The sequence below is a fragment of the Melanostigma gelatinosum genome, assembly GCF_949748355.1.
Source record: "Melanostigma gelatinosum genome assembly, chromosome: 19".
NCBI classification, from domain to species: domain Eukaryota; kingdom Metazoa; phylum Chordata; class Actinopteri; order Perciformes; family Zoarcidae; genus Melanostigma; species Melanostigma gelatinosum.
Genome location: NC_136652.1, coordinates 22,757,394 through 22,777,532, shown reverse-complemented (window position 1 = coordinate 22,777,532; position 20,139 = coordinate 22,757,394). Strand labels below are relative to the sequence as shown.

General features: G+C 42.1%; 2 protein-coding genes across 2 annotated transcripts in view; one reads left to right on the top strand and one right to left on the bottom strand.

Moving 5' to 3' along the window:
- LOC306793579 (BTB/POZ domain-containing protein 6-B-like) overlaps window positions 1-3,063 on the bottom strand; it is a 5,068-nt gene extending 2,005 nt beyond the window's left edge. Inside the window, exons 1-4 of the mRNA XM_079291241.1 lie at window positions 2,943-3,063; window positions 2,444-2,672; window positions 1,102-1,192; window positions 12-130 (exon numbers count right to left, since the gene is read on the bottom strand). Coding sequence (XP_079147367.1) covers window positions 12-130; window positions 1,102-1,192; window positions 2,444-2,625 — 392 coding nt within the window. The 5' untranslated portion in view covers window positions 2,626-2,672; window positions 2,943-3,063. The remainder of the gene's footprint in view (window positions 1-11; window positions 131-1,101; window positions 1,193-2,443; window positions 2,673-2,942) is intronic.
- brf1b (BRF1 general transcription factor IIIB subunit b) overlaps window positions 1-20,048 on the top strand; it is a 27,807-nt gene extending 7,759 nt beyond the window's left edge. The window contains exons 7-19 of the mRNA XM_079290697.1: window positions 4,191-4,340; window positions 4,499-4,592; window positions 5,152-5,278; window positions 5,368-5,407; window positions 7,821-7,916; window positions 7,989-8,303; window positions 9,013-9,074; window positions 9,235-9,316; window positions 9,621-9,673; window positions 12,353-12,642; window positions 12,975-13,026; window positions 17,472-17,625; window positions 19,749-20,048. Of these exons, the coding sequence (XP_079146823.1) occupies window positions 4,191-4,340; window positions 4,499-4,592; window positions 5,152-5,278; window positions 5,368-5,407; window positions 7,821-7,916; window positions 7,989-8,303; window positions 9,013-9,074; window positions 9,235-9,316; window positions 9,621-9,673; window positions 12,353-12,642; window positions 12,975-13,026; window positions 17,472-17,625; window positions 19,749-19,780 (1,547 nt within the window). The 3' untranslated portion in view covers window positions 19,781-20,048. The remainder of the gene's footprint in view (window positions 1-4,190; window positions 4,341-4,498; window positions 4,593-5,151; window positions 5,279-5,367; window positions 5,408-7,820; window positions 7,917-7,988; window positions 8,304-9,012; window positions 9,075-9,234; window positions 9,317-9,620; window positions 9,674-12,352; window positions 12,643-12,974; window positions 13,027-17,471; window positions 17,626-19,748) is intronic.
- Window positions 20,049-20,139: the final 91 nt, after the last annotated feature.

The window sequence follows — 20,139 nt, the reverse complement described above, 5'->3', positions numbered from 1 at the left end:
ACTGGACTCACTTTAACAGGATGAGGAAAGCAGCTGGCTCCACGTCAGGGATGTGGATCTCAGATTGACCCTCTGCCAGATCTCCATAAAACATGGCCCCAAACACCGAGCTGCCCACCGCCAGGACGTACTGAAACACCAATCACAAAGGTGAGCAGAGAGGAACAGGAAGTACTGAAACACCAATCACAAAGGTGAGCAGAGGAACAGGAAGTACTGAAACACCAATCACAAAGTTGAGCAGAGGAACAGGAAGTACTGAAACACCAATCACAAAGGTGAGCAGATGAACAGGAAGTACTGAAACACCAATCACAAGGGTGAGCAGAGAGGAACAGGAAGTACTGAAACACCAATCACAAAGGTGAGCAGAGGAACAGGAAGTACTGAAACACCAATCACAAGGGTGAGCAGAGAGGAACAGGAGCTACTGAAACACCAATCACAAAGGTGAGCAGAGGAACAGGAAGTACTGAAACACCAATCACAAGGGTGAGCAGAGAGGAACAGGAAGTACTGAAACACCAATCACAAGGGTGAGCAGAGGAACAGGAAGTACTGAAACACCAATCACAAAGGTGAGCAGAGGAACAGGAAGTACTGAAACACCAATCACAAGGGTGAGCAGAGGAACGGGAAGTACTGAAACACCAATCACAAAGGTCAGCAGAGAGGAACAGGAAGTACTGAAACACCAATCACAAAGGTGAGCAGAGAGGAACAGGAAGTACTGAAACACCAATCACAAAGGTGAGCAGAGGAACGGGAAGTACTGAAACACCAATCACAAAGGTCAGCAGAGAGGAACAGGAAGTACTGAAACACCAATCACAAAGGTGAGCAGAGAGGAACAGGAAGTACTGAAACACCAATCACAAAGGTGAGCAGAGGAACAGGAAGTACTGAAACACCAATCACAAAGGTGAGCAGAGGAACAGGAAGTACTGAAACACCAATCACAAAGGCGAGCAGAGAGGAACAGGATGTACTAAAACACCAATCACAAAGGTGAGCAGAGGAACAGGAAGTACTGAAACACCAATCACAAGGGTGAGCAGAGAGGAACAGGAAGTAGATCCACACAGTCACATGGCATCTCACCTTATGAGCAGGAACTCTCTGAGTGTCTCCTGGAGGACCGACGAGGAAGTGAACGTCGGCCATCTGCTCGTTGTTGAACATCAGAGCGTTCCTAAAGGAAAACAACAGGTGTTTACTCCTCAGATGTACACTGCATGCATAATTATTAGGCAAGTTGTATTGAGGATTCATTTTATTATTGAACAACTACAGTGCTCTCGGTCAATGTCAAGATATTGGGCCGTGATCACAGAACCATCAAACGTTTTGTTGCAAATAGTCAACAGGGTCGCAAGAAAGGTGTTGAGAAAAAAAGACTCAAATTAACTGCCAAAGATTTGAGAAGAATGAAACGTGAAGCTACCAGGAACCCATCATCCTCTGCTGTCATATTCCAGAAGGTGTTCAGTGCTCAGAGACATGCGGTAAGGAAGGCTGAAACCAGACCACCACTGAACAACACACTGAAGTTGAAATGTCAAGACTGGACCAAGAAATATCTGAAGACAGATGTTTCAAAGGTTTTATGGACTGATGAGATGAGTGACTCTGGACGGACCAGATGGATGGATCAGTAACGGCACAGAGGTCCACCAGCGAGGTGGAGTACTGCTATGGGCTGCTATCATTAAAGATGAGCTACTTGGACCTTTTCGGGTTGAAGATGGACTCAAAATCGACTGCCAAACCTCCTGCCAGTTTTTAGAAGACTTCAAGCGGTGGAAAAGGAAAAAGTGCATCTTTCAAGAAGACCATGATTGTTATGCAGACGATGCTCCATCGCATGAAGTACTCCAGGGCGTGGTGAGTAAAGGCCTTACAGATGAAAGAGTAACGACATGGCCCCCTTCCTCACCTGAACCCTACTGAGAACTTGTGGGCCCTTCTTAAACACTCCACCTCTCTGAACAGAGTCTGGGAGGCTGTGGTAGATCATGAATTAAGGCTTATTACTGTTAAAAGAAGGGCGGATATATTGCTCACCCATTTGTTCTTTGAAATGTCAGAAATGTTAATTTGTAAATTTTTAGTTGTTTATTATTCTCATTGTTATTATTATTATTATTACTTTAACAAATAAAAATAAAAGAAAGACAAAACCTCACTTTTACTTTCGTAAATATTCAGGTTTGAGGTTTATTAACATTTTGGATTGAACGAGAGCTCTGTCGTCTTTTAATCCTCAAATACAACTTGCCTAATAATTGTGCACACAGTGTAAACAAGTGTTTACTCCTCATATCTAAACTAGTGTGTATATATATATACACATATATACATGTGTATATTTATATATACACATGTGTGTGTATATATATATATTTATATATATATATATACACACACATGTACATACACACACCTCTCTCTCAGCGTGGGCTGTGTTTTCTTCCATCTGTCTTCTTCTCTGGAGTTCATCTGAACATCGTCTTCTTCATTGGTGTTTTCATCCGGTGGTTCAGGTTCATCTGGTTGAATGAAACTCTTCTTCACCTCCTCCTCCTTACTGTGAGGGAGGGTGGTGGAGAACAGTTCAGCAGCCATCTTCTTCTCCTCCTCTGAAGTCTCGACTTCACAGCATTGACTGTTTCCTGTCAGAGAGATGAATGTGATTATAATCTATAACTCTATTCTGTCTGAATTAATCACTTAACTATTGATCAGTGACGTGGATCTAGACAGCTGTTACTACGTCACGTGACATAACGTCATGTTTGTGTAAATGTACTCTGAATATTAATATAATACTAATATTGATCATCTTTAGAATAAGAGGTGTTTGTTTTATGTTGTGGGACACCCAGAGAGAGGCGGGGTTTACATGGTTACAGCACTACGTTTGTACATAGAAATATAATCACCTGTCGGGCTCCTGAACGTAACGTTACCACTGACACGTTGGCTCGTTACCGTTAAACCGTGTCTCTAACGGTCTGCTCCGTTAACGTTAAACTCACTCCGGTACCCGCTGTTTGTTTCTCTGGACGCCATCTTCGATCCTGCTGCTACGCCAGAGGACCTGCAATAAAACTTTATTGATGAGACGGTGGTTAACAGTGAGAATGAACGCATCGACTCTAACGGCTCAGACCATTAAAGAAGTCGGACTGGACCAAGTGGAAAGAGACACGGGATTACTTCCGGTTTTCAAAATAACGAGTAAAAGTAGCCCGAATGAGTCTTAGACCTGATTCTATTCTATTGACAAGACGTTTGAATGATGTAACATCTGCTCCTTAATTTATTGAATTATTAAGTGAATTACTTAGTTCATTGTTTACTTATTTATTTAATTCATCCATTATTCATTTAATTGTTAATTTATTTCGTTAAAGGGAACGTACCATTATATTATGAGGGAAAGATCTTTACTCTTAAAGGTTGTTGGGGAAAAAATACAATAAATCATTCTGGACAATGACTGATTCGCTCCCTCTCCTCTCTCCTCCCCCCTCTATCTCTTCCTCTCCTCTCCCCCTTGCTCCTCTTCTCTCTCCCCCTCTTATCCTTTCTCCTCTCGTCTCCCCCTCTCTCCTCTTCTCTCGCCCCCCTCTTCTTCTCTCCCCCTCTCTCCTCTTCTCTCTCCCCCCTCTTCTCCTCTTTCCTCCCCTCCCTCTCTCCTCTCCCCCTCTCTCTCTTCCTCTCCTCTCCCCCTCTCTCCTCTTCTCTCTCCCCCCTCTTCTCCTCTCTCCTCCCCTCCCTTTCTCCTCTCCCCCTCTCTCTTCCTCTCCTCTCCCCCTCTCTCCTCTTCTCTCTTCTCCTCTCTCCTCCCCTCCCTCTCTCCTCCCCCCTCTCCTCTCCCCCTCTCTCTTCTCTCTCCCCCCTCTCCTCTCTCCTCCTCCCCCTCTCTCCTCTCCCCCTCTCTCTCTTCCTCTCCTCGCCCCCTCTCCTCTTCTCTCTCCCCCCTCTTCTCCTCTCTCTTCCCCTCCCTTTCTCCTCTCCCCCTCTCTCTCTTCCTCTCCTCTCCCCCTCTCTCCTCTTCTCTCTTCTCCTCTCTCCTCCCCCCTCTCCTCTCCCCCTCTCTCTTCTCTCCCCTCTCTCCTCCTCCCCCTGTCTCCTCTCCTCCTCTCCCTCCCCTTCTCCTCCTCCCCTCTCCTTTCCCCCCTCAGACCCGTGCCTCTACATCCCTCGTTTTGCTCACCTGATGGAGTTTGGGATGAAGACTCATGAGGTTTCTATGACGGCTCTTCGTCTGGTCCAGAGGATGAAGAGGGACTGGATGCACACAGGACGACGACCATCAGGTCTCTGTGGAGCAGGTACAACATGGCCGCCGTTAACACGGCAACAATGCACATCACTGGAATATAGATATGAATGAGGAGGACAACACAGTCTGTATCCAGCATGAACCTTCAGAGACCTAATATTTACATTCTATCCTCTTCCTCCTCATCCTCCTCTTCCTCCTCCTCAGCTCTCCTGGTGGCAGCTCGGATGCATAAGTTTCGTCGTACGGTGAAGGATGTGATCAGTGTTGTGAAGGTCTGCCAGACCACTCTGAGGAAGAGGTGAGAGCAGATCACACTCGATCACTAGATGATAGTAGATCCCAGTGGACTGTAGTAGATCACTGGAGATCAGTGTTTTTCAACGTCTTCTGAGCCGCGGCACATTTTTTACATTAAAAAGATCCCGCGGCACACCAACAATCAAAAACGTTCCAAAATGACACCTTTCAGCATAATACAGCAGATATGCAGGGTGTCAAACTCAACCACAGAGAGGGTCACAATAAGAAATTGTGACTACGTTGAGGGCCAAATAGAGTCACCATCTAACAAACAGGATAGAAGGGATATTGGACAAAGAGCAAAGATAATACATTTTTAGCTACATGATTTTATGCATTTATGCATAAAATGCATAAATGTGCATTTATGCACATTGGACTGCAGTAGATCGATTTAGATGAAAGTAGATCCCAGTGGAGTGCAGTAGATCTTAGTGGAGTCCAGTTGATCACGTCAGATGACAGTAGATCCCAGTTGATCACTTTAGATGACAGTAGATCCCAGTGGACTACAGTAGATCCCTGTAGATTACAGCATCCTCTCTATCTCTTTATAGGTTAACAGAGTTTGAAGACACGCCCACCAGTCAGCTGACCATTGATGAGTTCATGAAAGTAGATCTGGAGCAGGAATGTGATCCACCCTCCTTCACCGCCGGACAGCACAAAGTCAAGATGCAACAGGTAGATCCCTCTGTCTCTGATTGGCTGCTGACAATTCACCAATTATCAATGACCTGACCAATCATCTTTCCTCTCCTCTTCTTCTGCAGCTGGAACACGAGCTGGCCAGGAAGCTGGATGAAGTCGAAGGTCAGTTCATAATATATTGTAGCGCTCCTGACCCGTTTCTAGGCGGGGAAGTCTTTTGCACCTAACACGGTGGTCACTCCGTCGGCTGTCCCACCTGCGAGGATATACGTTCCTCTTGGAGGTGTCGGAATAATACCTTCGGCCTTTTATCTCACCCCGTAGCTAAATCTTCTTGAAAGTCTTTTACGGCTAATGCCCTCAGCGCTCTCAGTGGGATGTAACTAGGGCTGGGCGGTATACCGGTTTCAATTTCCCGTACGACATGAATTTTTCACACATAGCCGAAACAACTTCTGTTGCTCTTCAACAGGCAGCAAAATATATTGTTCGCCGCTGGGGCTGCTATGATCGGAGCTAGTTGTCTTAGCTGGATTGAGAGGGAACCCTAGTCATGGTCATAACTTTATAACAATGAACAACCCACAACTAACGCTCTTTAACAGGGCAAAACACCACGACACAACAGTTTGTGACAGATAAACAATTTGTAGCACTAATAATTGTACATCTATAAAATTTCTCTGCCGAACTGCATGCTGGGTAAAGCTTGCTAGCAACAGACTGCTAACCGCTGGGAGCTAACAGCTCTGTTGCGCCAGTAACGTTACATTAAAGAACAGAAAAGAGCGATGCAGGATGAACAAAGTGTGAACAACAATAGTGCTGGGCAACGATTCAAATATTTAATCGTGATTAATCGCATTGTTATGGCAAAGTTCAATAATGAATTATAAAGTAGTGTATTGTGCACTTTTATTTTAAAGTTGTGCTATATGAACAAAAGGGCAATAACATTTGGTTCACGAGATGCAGGCAGCATGTTTAATACTTAATGTGAATATGATTCATACTTTGTGGGCATCTTATTCTGAAAACCGGATGTTGGTCTGAAGAAACCGGATGTTGTCTCGCGTTAATGTTTCCGCTAACTTTCAAAGTCCTTCGCTCCCGATCTGTGCGTTTAAATGCGTTTACGGTGAATGTCAGCATGTCGGTGCACTAACATGTGAGTGTCTGTGACTTTACCAGCGATGTCCAGTCGTCTCCAGGGAGAGCAGCGGAAGCCTTTTCTCTACGGCAACCCTGAAGGGACATCATATCTCTAATACAAAACGATGAACATGAGACAGTCTGACTACAGGATGTTTGCTGGCTTTCATCCCACTGTTCTTGTCATCCTCTTGTTCTTATGTATATGTATGTCTCTTGTCTTTCAGTTAAAAAAAAAAAAAAAAATCTTTTTCTTTTTTTTATTTAAAAATGCGAAATTAACGCGTTAACTTGCCCAGCACTAGTATTTAGGTCAGACACATATGCAACGCTGATTACCGTAATGTGTGTGGTATTTGTTATAAATGTACGTTGATACATAGACGGTGATAAGAAGCTGGGGGCTTCTTCTTTGAATTCCATTGGCGGTTCGCTACTTGCATAGGTGCATACCGCCACCTACTGTACCGGAGTGTGCATTTTCAGGGTAACTTTTTCTTCACTATTCTGATACTAAAATTATATATATATATATATATAAATAACTAAAGAAATAAACCTAAACAACACCTACTAACAACTAAATCCTACGGTGTAATCCTGTTTCTTTCCATGGAGGGGCTTAGGACCCAGGGGAATGTAGGTGAAGAAAACAGGAAGTGACGGAACGGAAGACACGCCACAGAAACAGCTGTAAGACAGTAGAAGGGTCTTCTTGTCCTCTATCCTTTGGGGGTAAGACCCCTAAGGGTCTATTCAAGAAGTCTGTCCCATCCTCTATTTGGGGAAAAAGCCCAACTCTCACAGTCTCTCTGCTAATCTAAGGCTGGCACCTCCTTCATTTCATGACACACATGAGTCCTTCTTTTAGAGCTGACACAGAATGTAACTGGTTTGATCCTGTTCAGAAGAGGAAGGATTGTATAAGTTTTGAGTGACTATTTTATAAGTCTATGCAGTTTATATGGTCAATCACTTCTATCATAAAGTAAAACAGGTTATAGGTTTAATGGTTATACTTTGAATCAAAAAGGTTACAGCTCATAATAGTTGTACTTTTATGCTTTCATACTTTTCTACGATCTTTCAACAATTTATAAATATGATGTCATTATTCTAGGCCCGCCCCCTCTGATACGATTGGTCGACTGATTGGTCTTAAGATCTCTTCAGTGAGTCGTTCTTCATCTCTGGTCAACACTGGATTTAAAGTCTGCTGTGATTCTTTGTGGACTAAGAATGTTTTAATGTCAGACGTACATTATGAAACATTAAAATTATCATGATGTGATAGAAGGTGGTATCGTATCTAACAAATACTGAGCCTCCTTTGACTTATTGGGATTTTGATCTTCCAGTTATTTTAGGATTTTTCTGAACAGCTTTTTAACCCTTTGAAGGACTAAACCTTTCATCCTTTCAGGAGAGATCAGCTGCTACAAAGACGAGATCGAGACGGAGCTGGAGAAGAGCCGACCTAAACTCAGAGGAATCTATGCCGCCTACGCCAAAGAGATCGGTCCGTACTGATCCTCAGTCAGTCCACCTCAACATCTGAACCACGTCACCACTCTTCACTTCTTCTTTTCAGACCCAGATGACGTCGAGGTCTCGTCCCAGACCTCTGAACCAGAGGTGCCGGAGGTCGAAGACGCCGATCTTCAAGCTGCCGCCCAACACCTGACCCAGAACTTCCTGTGTGAGGTGATCCAGGAGGAGGAGGGGCGGGGCAAGAAGCCAGATGACGGCAAGCAGGAGGCGGAGTCAGACAAGATAGGGGCGGGGCCTTATCGTCAGGCCGCTCCTCTGGCCGTCATCCTGGGAAAACTGCCGATTGCAGCCGGCCTGAGCCTCCAACAGACCTTCCAGACCTTCACCGAGTCGGACCGGGGCGAGAAACCAGACTGTGTGTATGACGTCATCATTGGGTCATCAATACGTCATCATTACGTTGTCATTGCGTCATCATTACGTCGTAAATACATCATCATTACATCATAAATACGTTGTCAATACGTCATCACTACGTCGTCATTATTACATCGCCACTACGTCATCATTACATCATAAATACGTCATCATTCCTTCGTCATAACGTCATCATTAAGTTATTATTATGTCGTCATCATTACGTCGTCAACACGTCATCACTACGTTATTAAAACGTCATCACTACGGCGTCATCATTACATCATAAATACTTTATTATACGTCATTACGTCGTCATTATGTCATCAATACGTCATCATTACTTTGTCATTGCGTCATCATTACGTCGTAAATACATCATCATTACATCATAAATACGTTGTCAATACGTCGTCATTATTACATCGCCACTACGTCATCATTACATCATAAATACGTCATCATTCCTTCGTCATAACGTCATCATTAAGTTATTATTATGTCGTCATTACGTCGTCAACACGTCATCACTACGTTATTAAAACGTCATTACTACGGCGTCATCATTACATCATAAATACTTTATTATACGTCATTACGTCGTCATTATGTCATCAATACGTCATCATTACTTTGTCAATGCGTCATCATCCCCTCATGGTAAACCGGTGTAAACAGGTTACCTGTTGATTGTGGTGTTGTTACAGACGAGCAGTCGGAGAGTGGAGAGTTGGACCTGAAGGACATCGATGATCAGGAGATTGATAAGGTAACTTCATTCATTAATCACTGATGTATTGATCCATGCAGCCTCACAAAGGTTTAACAGAGTTCATCTTCAGTATATTATGAATAAGTAAAGATGCTTTTACTGTGAAAGGAGTGAACAGGATGTAGTGTGTTCTTCTTCTTCTGATTTTCTGCTGCAGTACATCCTGAACGATCGGGAGGTCGAGGTGAAGACGGAGCTGTGGATGAAACAGAACGCAGAATACCTGAAGGAGCAGAAAGGTCATCTTCATCATGGTCTTCATCATAGTCTTGATCATGGCCTTCATCATAGTCTTCATCATGGCCTTCATCATAGTCTTCATCGTTGTCTTCATCATAGTCTTCATCATGGTCTTCATCATAGTCTTCATCCTGGCCTTCATCATAGTCTTCATCGTGGTCTTCATCATAGTCTTCATCGTGGTCTTCATCATAGTCTTCCTCTTTGTGTTCCAGACTGTTGATCATCTTCATCATGGTCTTCATCATAGTCTTCCTCTTTGTGTTACTGACTGTTAATCATCTTCACCATGGTCTTCCTCAGAGAAAGAAGAGAGGATCAAGAAGGAGAAGGAACAAGGAACCTATAAAGAGAAGGTGAGTGGGAAGCACAGGGTCTCCCTGCCCGGAGTCCAGGGGCTGTCCTGGGCTCATTGGGGATTAGGACTGGATTACCAACCTGGCTACTGCCTCAGGGACCCCAGACCCTAAGAGATCCCAGACCTTCAGAGACATTACATTACAGTCATTAAGCAGACGCTTTTATCCAAAGCGACTGACAATAAGTGTATTCAACATATGTATTCAAGAGAACTACTAGTCACCAGAAGTCATAAGTGCATCTCCTTTACACAAGCATCTAAGAGCAGAAACCAGAGCAGACGTACAGAAACAAACTAGTATGAATACAATAAGTGGTGAGTGGAAGGCTCAGGTAGTACTTCTTCAAGAGGTGAGTCTTCAGCCTGATGAAAGATGGGCAGCGGTTCATTCCACCACTGAGGGGTCAGAACAGGAAACAGCAGCGACCGGGTCGATCGGCCGTAGGGACCTCTGAGCGACGGGCGACCGATCGCCCCAAGGCAGCTGAGCGAAGTGGTCGGGCGGGGGTGTAGGACATTACATTACATTACAGTCATTTAGCAGATGCGTGACAACTAGTCACCAGAAGTCATAAGTGCATCTCCTTTCTTCAAACAAGGCTCCCTGGCCTGGAGATAGGAAGGAGCTGTTCCTTTCACTGCCCTGTAGGCTAGCACCAGAGTCTTACACTGGATGCTCTTACAGGAAGGCAGCGCGGAGAACGGCGAAGGCAAGTTGTGGGAGAACTTGGGGCGATTGAACACCAGACGAGCTGCAGCTTTCTGGACAAGCTCCAGAGGTCTGATGGCCGACGCCGGGGCTCCGGCAAGTAGTGAGCTGCAGTAGTCCAGGCGGGAGATGACAAGAGCCTGGACGAGCACCTGCACCGTCTCCTCAGTGAGGAAGTGAATCCTCCTGATGTTGTAGAGCAGGAATCTGCAGGAGCGTGTAACCGATGCAATGTTTGCTGAGAACGACAGTTGGTCGTCCAGGGTCACACCCAGGTTCCTCACAGTCAGAGTTGGCGTCACCACGGTATCATCAATGGTGATGGACAGGTCTCTGTGCGGGTAACCCTTCCCCGGGAGGAACAGTAGCTCGGTTTTGTCCAGGTTCAGCTTGAGGTGCTGTGTCGTCATCCACTTTGAGATGTCAGCCAAGCACGCAGCGATGCGTGCCTCCACTTGAGTGTCACCGGAGGAAATGACAAGACCAGCTGGGTGTCATCGGCATAACAATGGTAAGAGAAGTCATGAGAGCGAATAACAGAACCCAGAGATGTTGTGTAGAGCGAGAAGAGAAGGGGGCCCAGGACTGAGCCTTGTGGAACCCCCGTAGTCAGCATGCGTGGTTCCGACACGCCCCCCCTCCATGTCACCTGGTAGGATCGACCTGTCAGGTAGGATGCAAACGGAGAGTGCAGAGCCTGAGACGCCCATCCCCTTGAGGGTGGAGAGAGGATCTGGTGGTTCACCGTATCAAACACCGGAGACAGGTCCAGGAGAATCAGGACAGAGGAGAGAGAGTTAGCTCTCACTGCGTGAAGCGACTCCGTCACCGCAAGGAGGGCTGTCTCTGTCCAGTGACCCACCTTGAACCCGGACTGGTGGGGGTCCAAGAGGTTGTTCTGGTGAGGGAGAGGGTGGAGAGGGGGGCTGAGCGAAAGAGGATCTGACATAATTTAAGACACGTGGTGACCGAGCCTTTGAGGCAGTGGCCCCGAGGCTCTGGAATGCTCTGCCTGCAACTCTACCTCGCAGATTCTGTGAATACTTTTAAGAACCAGCTCAAAACCCACCTTTTTAGGCTGGCGTTTGAGTAAAAACCCATGTCCTAGACCTGCTCTTAAAATATGTTTTTATTTTAATTTTTTATTTTATTTTATTCTGTGTATGTAATTTATTGACCCTATGGTCACATTGTGTTTTTTTATGTTTTTAAATTTCTGCTGTTAAGCACTTTGTCATGTCTGTGAAAAGCGCTCTATAAATAAATTTCATTCATTCATAATTTACCTTCTTGTCAAAGAAGTTGGCGAAATGATCAGAGAGAAGGGAGGAAGTAGGAGGAGGGGGTGGGGGTTGGAGACCCTCAGAGACCCCAGACCCTCAGGGGCCCTAGACCCTTAGAGACCCTCAGAGACTCTCAGAGACCCCAGACCCTTAGAGACCTTCAGAAAACCTCGGTGGCCCCAGACCCTCAGAGACGCTCAGGGTCCAGTGACCCAACAGGCTACAACGATACATTTAAATAAATCCAAAGATCAAAGAAACACCCATCAATCACAAGACTTTTAATGTGAAAATCCAGCAGGAAGTGTTGAGTTCCTGTATATTAACATATATATATATATATATATATATATATATATATACATACATATGTGTATATACATATATATATATATATATATATATATATATATATATATATATACATACATATGTGTATATACATATATATATATATATATACATACATATGTATATATATATATATATATATATATATATATATACATACATATATATATATATATATATATATATATATATATATATATATATATATATATATACATACGTATGTATGTATGTATGTATATATATATATATATATATATATATTAATAATAATAATAATAATAATAATATACTATGATATTAAATAAAGTTACATTGTGTCCGTCTCCAGCCGAAGAAGTCCAAGAAGAAGAAGGAGCAGATTCAGGCGTTGACGGCGGGCGAGGCCATCGAGAGGATGCTGGAGAAGAAGAAGATCTCCAGTAAGATCAACTACGACGTCCTCAGAGACCTGAACAGCAGAGGGACAGGAGGTGTGGAGGGCAGCAGTCCCAGTAGAGAGACCTCCGACCCCCCCGACACCGCCGCCACCACACGGAGACGACTCAACCGCCGCCGCCGCAGGAAGACCAGTGACGCTAACCGAGAGCTTGCCGCTACCACCAGCATCATGGGGAAGAGGTAGATCCTTAGATATATGTATCTATATATGAAGATATATACTGTATATATAAAGATATACATCTCGATATACTGTATGTATATATACTTTAAGATATATATACATGCAAATATATGTATATATATATGTGTATATATATATATGTGTGTATATATATATATATTTATATACACATATATATATATATATATATATATACATATATTTGTATGTGTATATATATGTATATATATATGTGTATATATATGTGTATATATATATATATATATATATATATATATACATAAAGATACATCAATATGAACATTAATGTTCTTCTTGTTCATCTTAGAGTCCGACTCCTTTTGTCCTCCACATCAAAGAAGAAGAAAACAGACGTCCAGGTGAGCAAACGTACATGCTTATTATATATAACTGTATATTATATATAACTGTATATTATATATAACTGCATATTATATATAACTGTATATTATATATAACTATATTATATATAACTGCATATTATATATAACTGTATATTATATATAACTGTATATTATATATAACTGTATATTATTGTATAACTGTATATTATATATAACTGCATATTACATATAACTGTATATTATATATAACTATATTATATATAACTGCATATTACATATAACTGTATATTATATATAACTGTACATTACATATAACTGTATATTATATGTAACTGTATATTATATTTAACTGCATATTATATATATAAACTAGTGCTGGGCAACGATTACAATTTTTAATCGCGATTAACCGCATTGTTATGCGCAAAGTTCAATAATGAATTATAAAGTAGTGTATTGTGCACTTTTATTTTGAAAGTACTGCTATATGAACTAAAGGTGAATAACATTGTGTTTGTAAACACTGTAAACACATCAGGTTGTTGTTAGCAGCAGTATTCTCTTTACACGGCAGCAGTTCTATCTCTTCTATATCTGTGCTCAGTGTGTGAAACGTTCCACTGCTGTGCAGCAGGAACAACATGTTTCACACGTTCATCTACATGTGTGTGTTGAGTCTTCATCACAGTCAGAGCATGTGATCCAGCGCTACTCTTCATCACTATGATGCAGCTCTACTCTTCATCACTATGATGCAGCTCTACTCTTCATCACTATGATGCAGCTCTACTCTTCATCACTATGATGCAGCTCTACTCTTCATCACTATGATGCAGCTCTACTCTTCATCACTATGATGCTGTAACTCAGGTGATGAAGGTGACCCAGTGATGTCCAGTAGTCTCCAGTGAGAGCAGCAGCTGCTGCTGGTTGTAACGCGTGGCTTTAGTCGTCCTCCTTTAACACAACTCGTGTGTTCTTCTGCTGACGGTGCGTCTTGAGGCTCATACGTGACGTCATTCGCTGAGATCCTAAAGCTGCGTTCACACCAAACGAGACGTGAACGCAGCTTGAGAACGTTCCTCAGACCGACATCTTCCACAACACTCACCTGCAGTTTGTCTCCACTTCTCTGTAGCATGTTAGCTTGTGTTGCTTTAACGGAGTTGTACCCCAAATCGGACAGTTTTTAGCTCATGTTTCAATACAATTCACTTACAATGTTGATAAAAATGATCGTGTAATGTTTTCAGTTGATTTAATGGTGTTAAACTGAAGTTAAACTTCGTACCTTTCAAAAGAAATATTGTTGTAATTATTACAGTTAGCTTTGCCTTTACCAGAGTCGTTAAAACGATGCTAACACGGGTGAATTAGCCGTGCACTGCTCTTGGCCTAATCCGTTCGAACTTCTATCCTCGTTGTAAACACTGGCTGCTGCTGGTTTTTCGGGGATATTCGCTTGTTCCAGGGTCGCAAAAATGACCATCAATGCTGTCAACACATCCGGGACCGTAGTTCTGTCCTTCACAATAAGATATCACGCTTCAACAACTTCAAATGATGCAATAAAAGCTCCTTAATATCAGTTTGAGCTGTTTTAGCGTCGCCCGAGCGTTCTTTCTGCTTTCTCTCATCAAAGTCACTTTCCTATAGTATTTAGACATATAAACGTCCATATATATTCATGAAATTTGACACATAGATTATTTGATATGTATGAATTAATATTATTTACGTTTGGTTGGCGATCGCCGAAGAAAATGACAGCGTAATGACCGGAAAGGGCGTCACGACGGAATCGTTCGAGACAGGCCAATAGCAGCTAGCGCCGACCGAGGCAGGCCATCGTTACGTTAGTTTCTCTAAACTTCTCTGTAGCATGTTAGCTTGTGTTGCTTTAGTTTATCTAAACTTCTCTGTAGCATGTTAGCTTGTGTTGCTTTAGTTTATCTAAACTTCTCTGTAGCATGTTAGCTTGTGTTGCTTTAGTTTATCTAAACTTCTCTGTAGCATGTTAGCTTGTGTTGCTTTAGTTTCTCTAAACTTCTCTGTAGCATGTTAGCTTGTGTTGCTTTAGTTTATCTAAACTTCTCTGTAGCATGTTAGCTTGTGTTGCTTTAGTTTATCTAAACTTCTCTGTAGCATGTTAGCTTGTGTTGCTTTAGTTTCTCTAAACTTCTCTGTAGCATGTTAGCTTGTGTTGCTTTAGTTTCTCTAAACGTCTCTGTAGCATGTTAGCTTGTGTTGCTTTAGTTTCTCTAAACTTCTCTGTAGCATGTTAGCTTGTGTTGCTTTAGTTTATCTAACGTTAAACTCCTCCCACACGCTGCACCAACGCAGTCTGAAGACTTCCTCCACCGCTGCCAGTGAGCAATGCACTTTACTATATATATATATTTTAATAAGGAAAAACCTTCGTTAACGCGCGATAAAATAATTGTTGGCGTTAATTAATTAATGCGTTAACGCCCATCACTAATATAAACATGTATAAATGTTATGTATACTCCAGACTGCTTCAGTTAGTTAGTTTGCTAGCTAGTCTTCAGAGCTGGTTAGTTAGCTAGCTAGTAGGGGTGTAACGATACGCGTATTCGTATTGAACCGTTCGGTACGAGGCTCACGGTTCGGTACGCATGACGAACCGAATACGTTTAAAAACCTTTATTTAAGCAGGTAGTCCCATTGAGATTAAAAATCTCTTTTGCAAGATGTAAGCAACAACACAAGATGTAAGCAACAACACAAGATGTAAGCAACAATACTACATCACATTAAGGAGCAGCTTTTGTTTTTTATGCTGATGTGTTGCTAAGAAACCACCCCAGAAGATGAGTCACTCAGGTATAGTTCCATCATTGTTCAAAGTCAAAGAATAACTTCATGATGTTAGTTGTAATGAATAAATATATTTTAAAATCAAGTACATTTCTCTGACATTTATAGTCTTCTACTGTACCGAAACGTACCGAACTGTTTTTAAATTTTTTGTATTCAAACGTATTCGGTTCGTCATGCGTACCGAACCGTGAGCCTCGTACCGAACGGTTCAATACGAATACGCGTATTGTTACACCCCTAGTAAATATACATTTATCTTTATTAGTGCTGGGCAAGTTAACGCATTATTATCGCGTTAACGCATTCATTAATTGACGCAGACAATTATTTTAGAGCGCGTTAACACATTTTTTTATTTTGAAAGTCCGTGGAGGAAGTCTTCAGCAGACTACGTTGATGCAGTGTGTGGGAGAAGTAGAGAGAAACTAAAGCAAGACGAGCTAACAGAGGGATTCCCAAAGTGTGGTGCGCACACCCCTGGGGGTGCGTGAGCTGCCTCTAGGGGGTGCGCGAGTGGAAAAATGTAATGGTGGTCTAATGGTGTAATAATTAATATTAAATATAATTTTCACAAAATAAAAACCTGAATGTAACAGACTGTCTCATGTCTGTCGTTCTTCTGGTGTTGACGATGATATGTCCCTTGAGGGTTGCCGTAGCGAAGGCGCAACCCCCGCCTCTGGCCAAAGGAGAAAACAATCATAAAGAGAGTAGCCGTGGGCTGATACAAGATGTCTAATCTACTGTATGATAAGTGCCCTTATACACGAACCCAAGACGCTCGGTTACATGAATTATAAAAATTCCCTTTGTTTTAAATTTAAAATTAAAAACGTGCAATTTAATAAATAAATGCACTTCAGCTTCTGCTGCCAGACTGTCTTTTACATACACTAGCCAGCCTAGCTTGTGCAGCTAATGTCAGCTAACAGCTAACTTCATTCATTCAGCAACATTCATGCAGATATGCTAAACTGGCTGAAATCAGGGAAACTGTCAGGTGGGACATCTGAAGCTATCAGTTATATGAGAGAGAGAGAGAGAGAGAGAGAGGTGTAATAGAATAGAATGTTAGTGCACCTATATGCTGACATTCACGGTAAACTCATTCAAACGGCACAGGTCAGGAGCGAGCGAAGGACTTTGAAAGTTAGCGGAAATATTAACGTGAGACAACATCCGGTTTCTTCAGATGAACATCCGGTTTTCAGAATAAGATGCCGACAAAGTGAATTATATTCACATTAAGTATAAAACATGCTGCCTGCATCTCGTGAGTGAACGGGAAAATATACATATGATATAAGAATGATATAATATAAGAAATATGATCGCTACTGTGTAAAGAGAATACTGCTGTTAAAAATAACCTGATGTGTTTAAAGTGTTTAAACCAAATGTTATTGCACTTTTGTTCATATAGCAGTACTTTCAAAATATACGTGCGCAATACACTACTTTTTAATTCATGATTGAACTTTGCAATAACAATGCGATTATCGCGATTAATCGCAAAAAATTCATGCGATTAAATATTTTAATGGTTGCCCATTGTCTTTATATAAAAACATATTACATCACATCTTATTTTAAACTCAATGTGTTTCACCTCGAAGGCAGAAAACACTGTCACCATGACAACAGAGACTTCATCCGAAGTGACTACTAAACTTGAACCAGACAGAAGCTCCGCCCCTTCTGTTCCAACCACTGTGGTGGAGGAGGAAGAGGAGGTGGAGGAGTGTGTCAGCGCTCTGCAGCTCGTAGGAGGTCAGTCCAGGCTTTTATTCTGAAAACCTACAGGAAGGAGAGGTCACAGACCCACTAACCACTAACTACTGGCCACGAATCACTGACTACTAATCACTGACCACGAACCACTAATCACTGACCACTGCTCACTGACCACTAATCACTGACCACTAATCACTGACTACTAATTACTGACCACTAATCACTGACCACTAATCACTGACCACTGCTCACTGACCACTAACTACTAATCACTGACCACTAATCACTGACCACTAATTACTGACCACTAATCACTGACTACTAATTACTGACCACTAACCACTAATCACTGACCACTCATCACTGACCACTAATCACTGATCACTAACCACTGACCACTAATCACTGACCACTAATCACTGACCACTAATCATTGACCACTAATCACTGACCACTGACCACTAATCACTAACCACTAATCACTGACCACTAACCACTGACCACTAACAACTGACCACTAATCACTGACCACTAATCACGGACCACTAATCACTGACCACTAATCACTGGTCACTGATCACTAACCACTGACCACTAATCACGGACCACTAATCACTGACTACTAATCACTAACCACTGACCACTAACCACTGACCACTAGCCACTAATGACTGACCACTAATCACTGATCACTAACCACTAATCACCAATCACTAATAACTAATCACTGACCACTAATCACTAGCTACTGACCACTAATCACTGCCCACTAATCACTGATCACTAATCACTGACCACTAACCACTGATCACTGACCACTAATCACTAACCACTGATCACTAACTACTAATCACTGACCACTAGCCACTAATCACTGACCACTAATCACTGACCACTAATCACTAACCACTAATCACTGACCACTAATCACTAACCACTGATCACTAACCACTAATCACTGACCACTAATCACTGACCACTAATCACTGACCACTAACCACTAATCACTGACCACTAATCATGAATAACTATCCACTAATCACTGACCACTAATCACTGACCACAAACCACTGACCACTAATCACTAACCACTAACCACTAGCCACTAATGACTGACCACTAATCACTGACCACTGATCACTAACCACTAATCACCAATCACTAATCACTGACCACTAATCACTAATCACTGACCACTAACCACTAATCACTGACCACTAACCACTAATCACTGACCACTAATCACTGACCACGAATCACTGACCACTAATCACAAACCACCAATCACTGACCACTAATCACTAACCACTGACCACTAATCACTGACCACTTGCCACTTATCACTGATCACCAACCAATAATCACTGACCACTAACCACTAATCACTGACCACTAATCACTGACCACTAACCACTAATCACTCATCACTGACCACTAATCACTGATCACTAACCACTAATCACTGACCACTAATCACTGACCACTAATCACGGACCACTAATCACTGACCACTAACCACTGATCACTAACCACTAATCACCAACCACTGATCACTAACCACTAATCACCGACCACTAATCACTGACCACTAACCATGAATCACTAACCACTGATCACTAACCACTAATCACTGACCACTGACTACTAATCACTGACCACTAATCACTGACCACTAACCACTAATCACTGACCACTAATCACTGATCACAAATAACTATCCACTAATCACTGACCACTAATCACTGACCACGAATCACTGATGACAAATAACTATCCACTAATCACTGACCACTAATCACTGACCACGAATCACTAACCACTGATCACTAACCACTAATCACTGACCACTGACTACTAATCACTGACCACTAACCACCAATCACTGACCACTAATCACGCACCACTGACCACTAATCACTGACCACTCATCACTGACCACCAATCACTGACCACTAATCACGCACCACTGACCACTAATCACTGACCACTCATCACTGACCACTAATCACTGACCACTAATCACTGACCACTAATCACTGACCACTAACGCTGTCAGAAGAGGAAACCGTTCACGAAGAAGTATTTATAAAGTTGAATAGATAGTAACGATTGGTTCGTTGGTTGGTTGATATATTAATTGATTGATTGATGTTTTACAGACTATGGCTGTGAGGAGGAGGAAGTCTTCTAGCTCCGCCCTGCTGACCTCCTCTAAACTGGATCAATGTTACAGAAATCCATAACTGATATTTAATTGTTTTTATTGATGTCTGATCATTGTAATAGATTTGATATCACTGAGCTCATGTTCATATTTTTTTATTGATCTGTTTGAATGTAAATATTAAAACTCACATTTCTGTAAAATATGAAATCCTTCCAGATTCAAATGGCTTTGATGTGTTTTAAATGTTTGTGTTTTTGGTGTTTTTATTGTGTATTTGTCTTATAAATGAATGTGTACTTTGAGTATTTTTACTTTGTTGTTTCTGATTGGAGAAAAAAACATTATGTTGTAAAAATATGAATAAAACTGTAAAGAAAATGAGT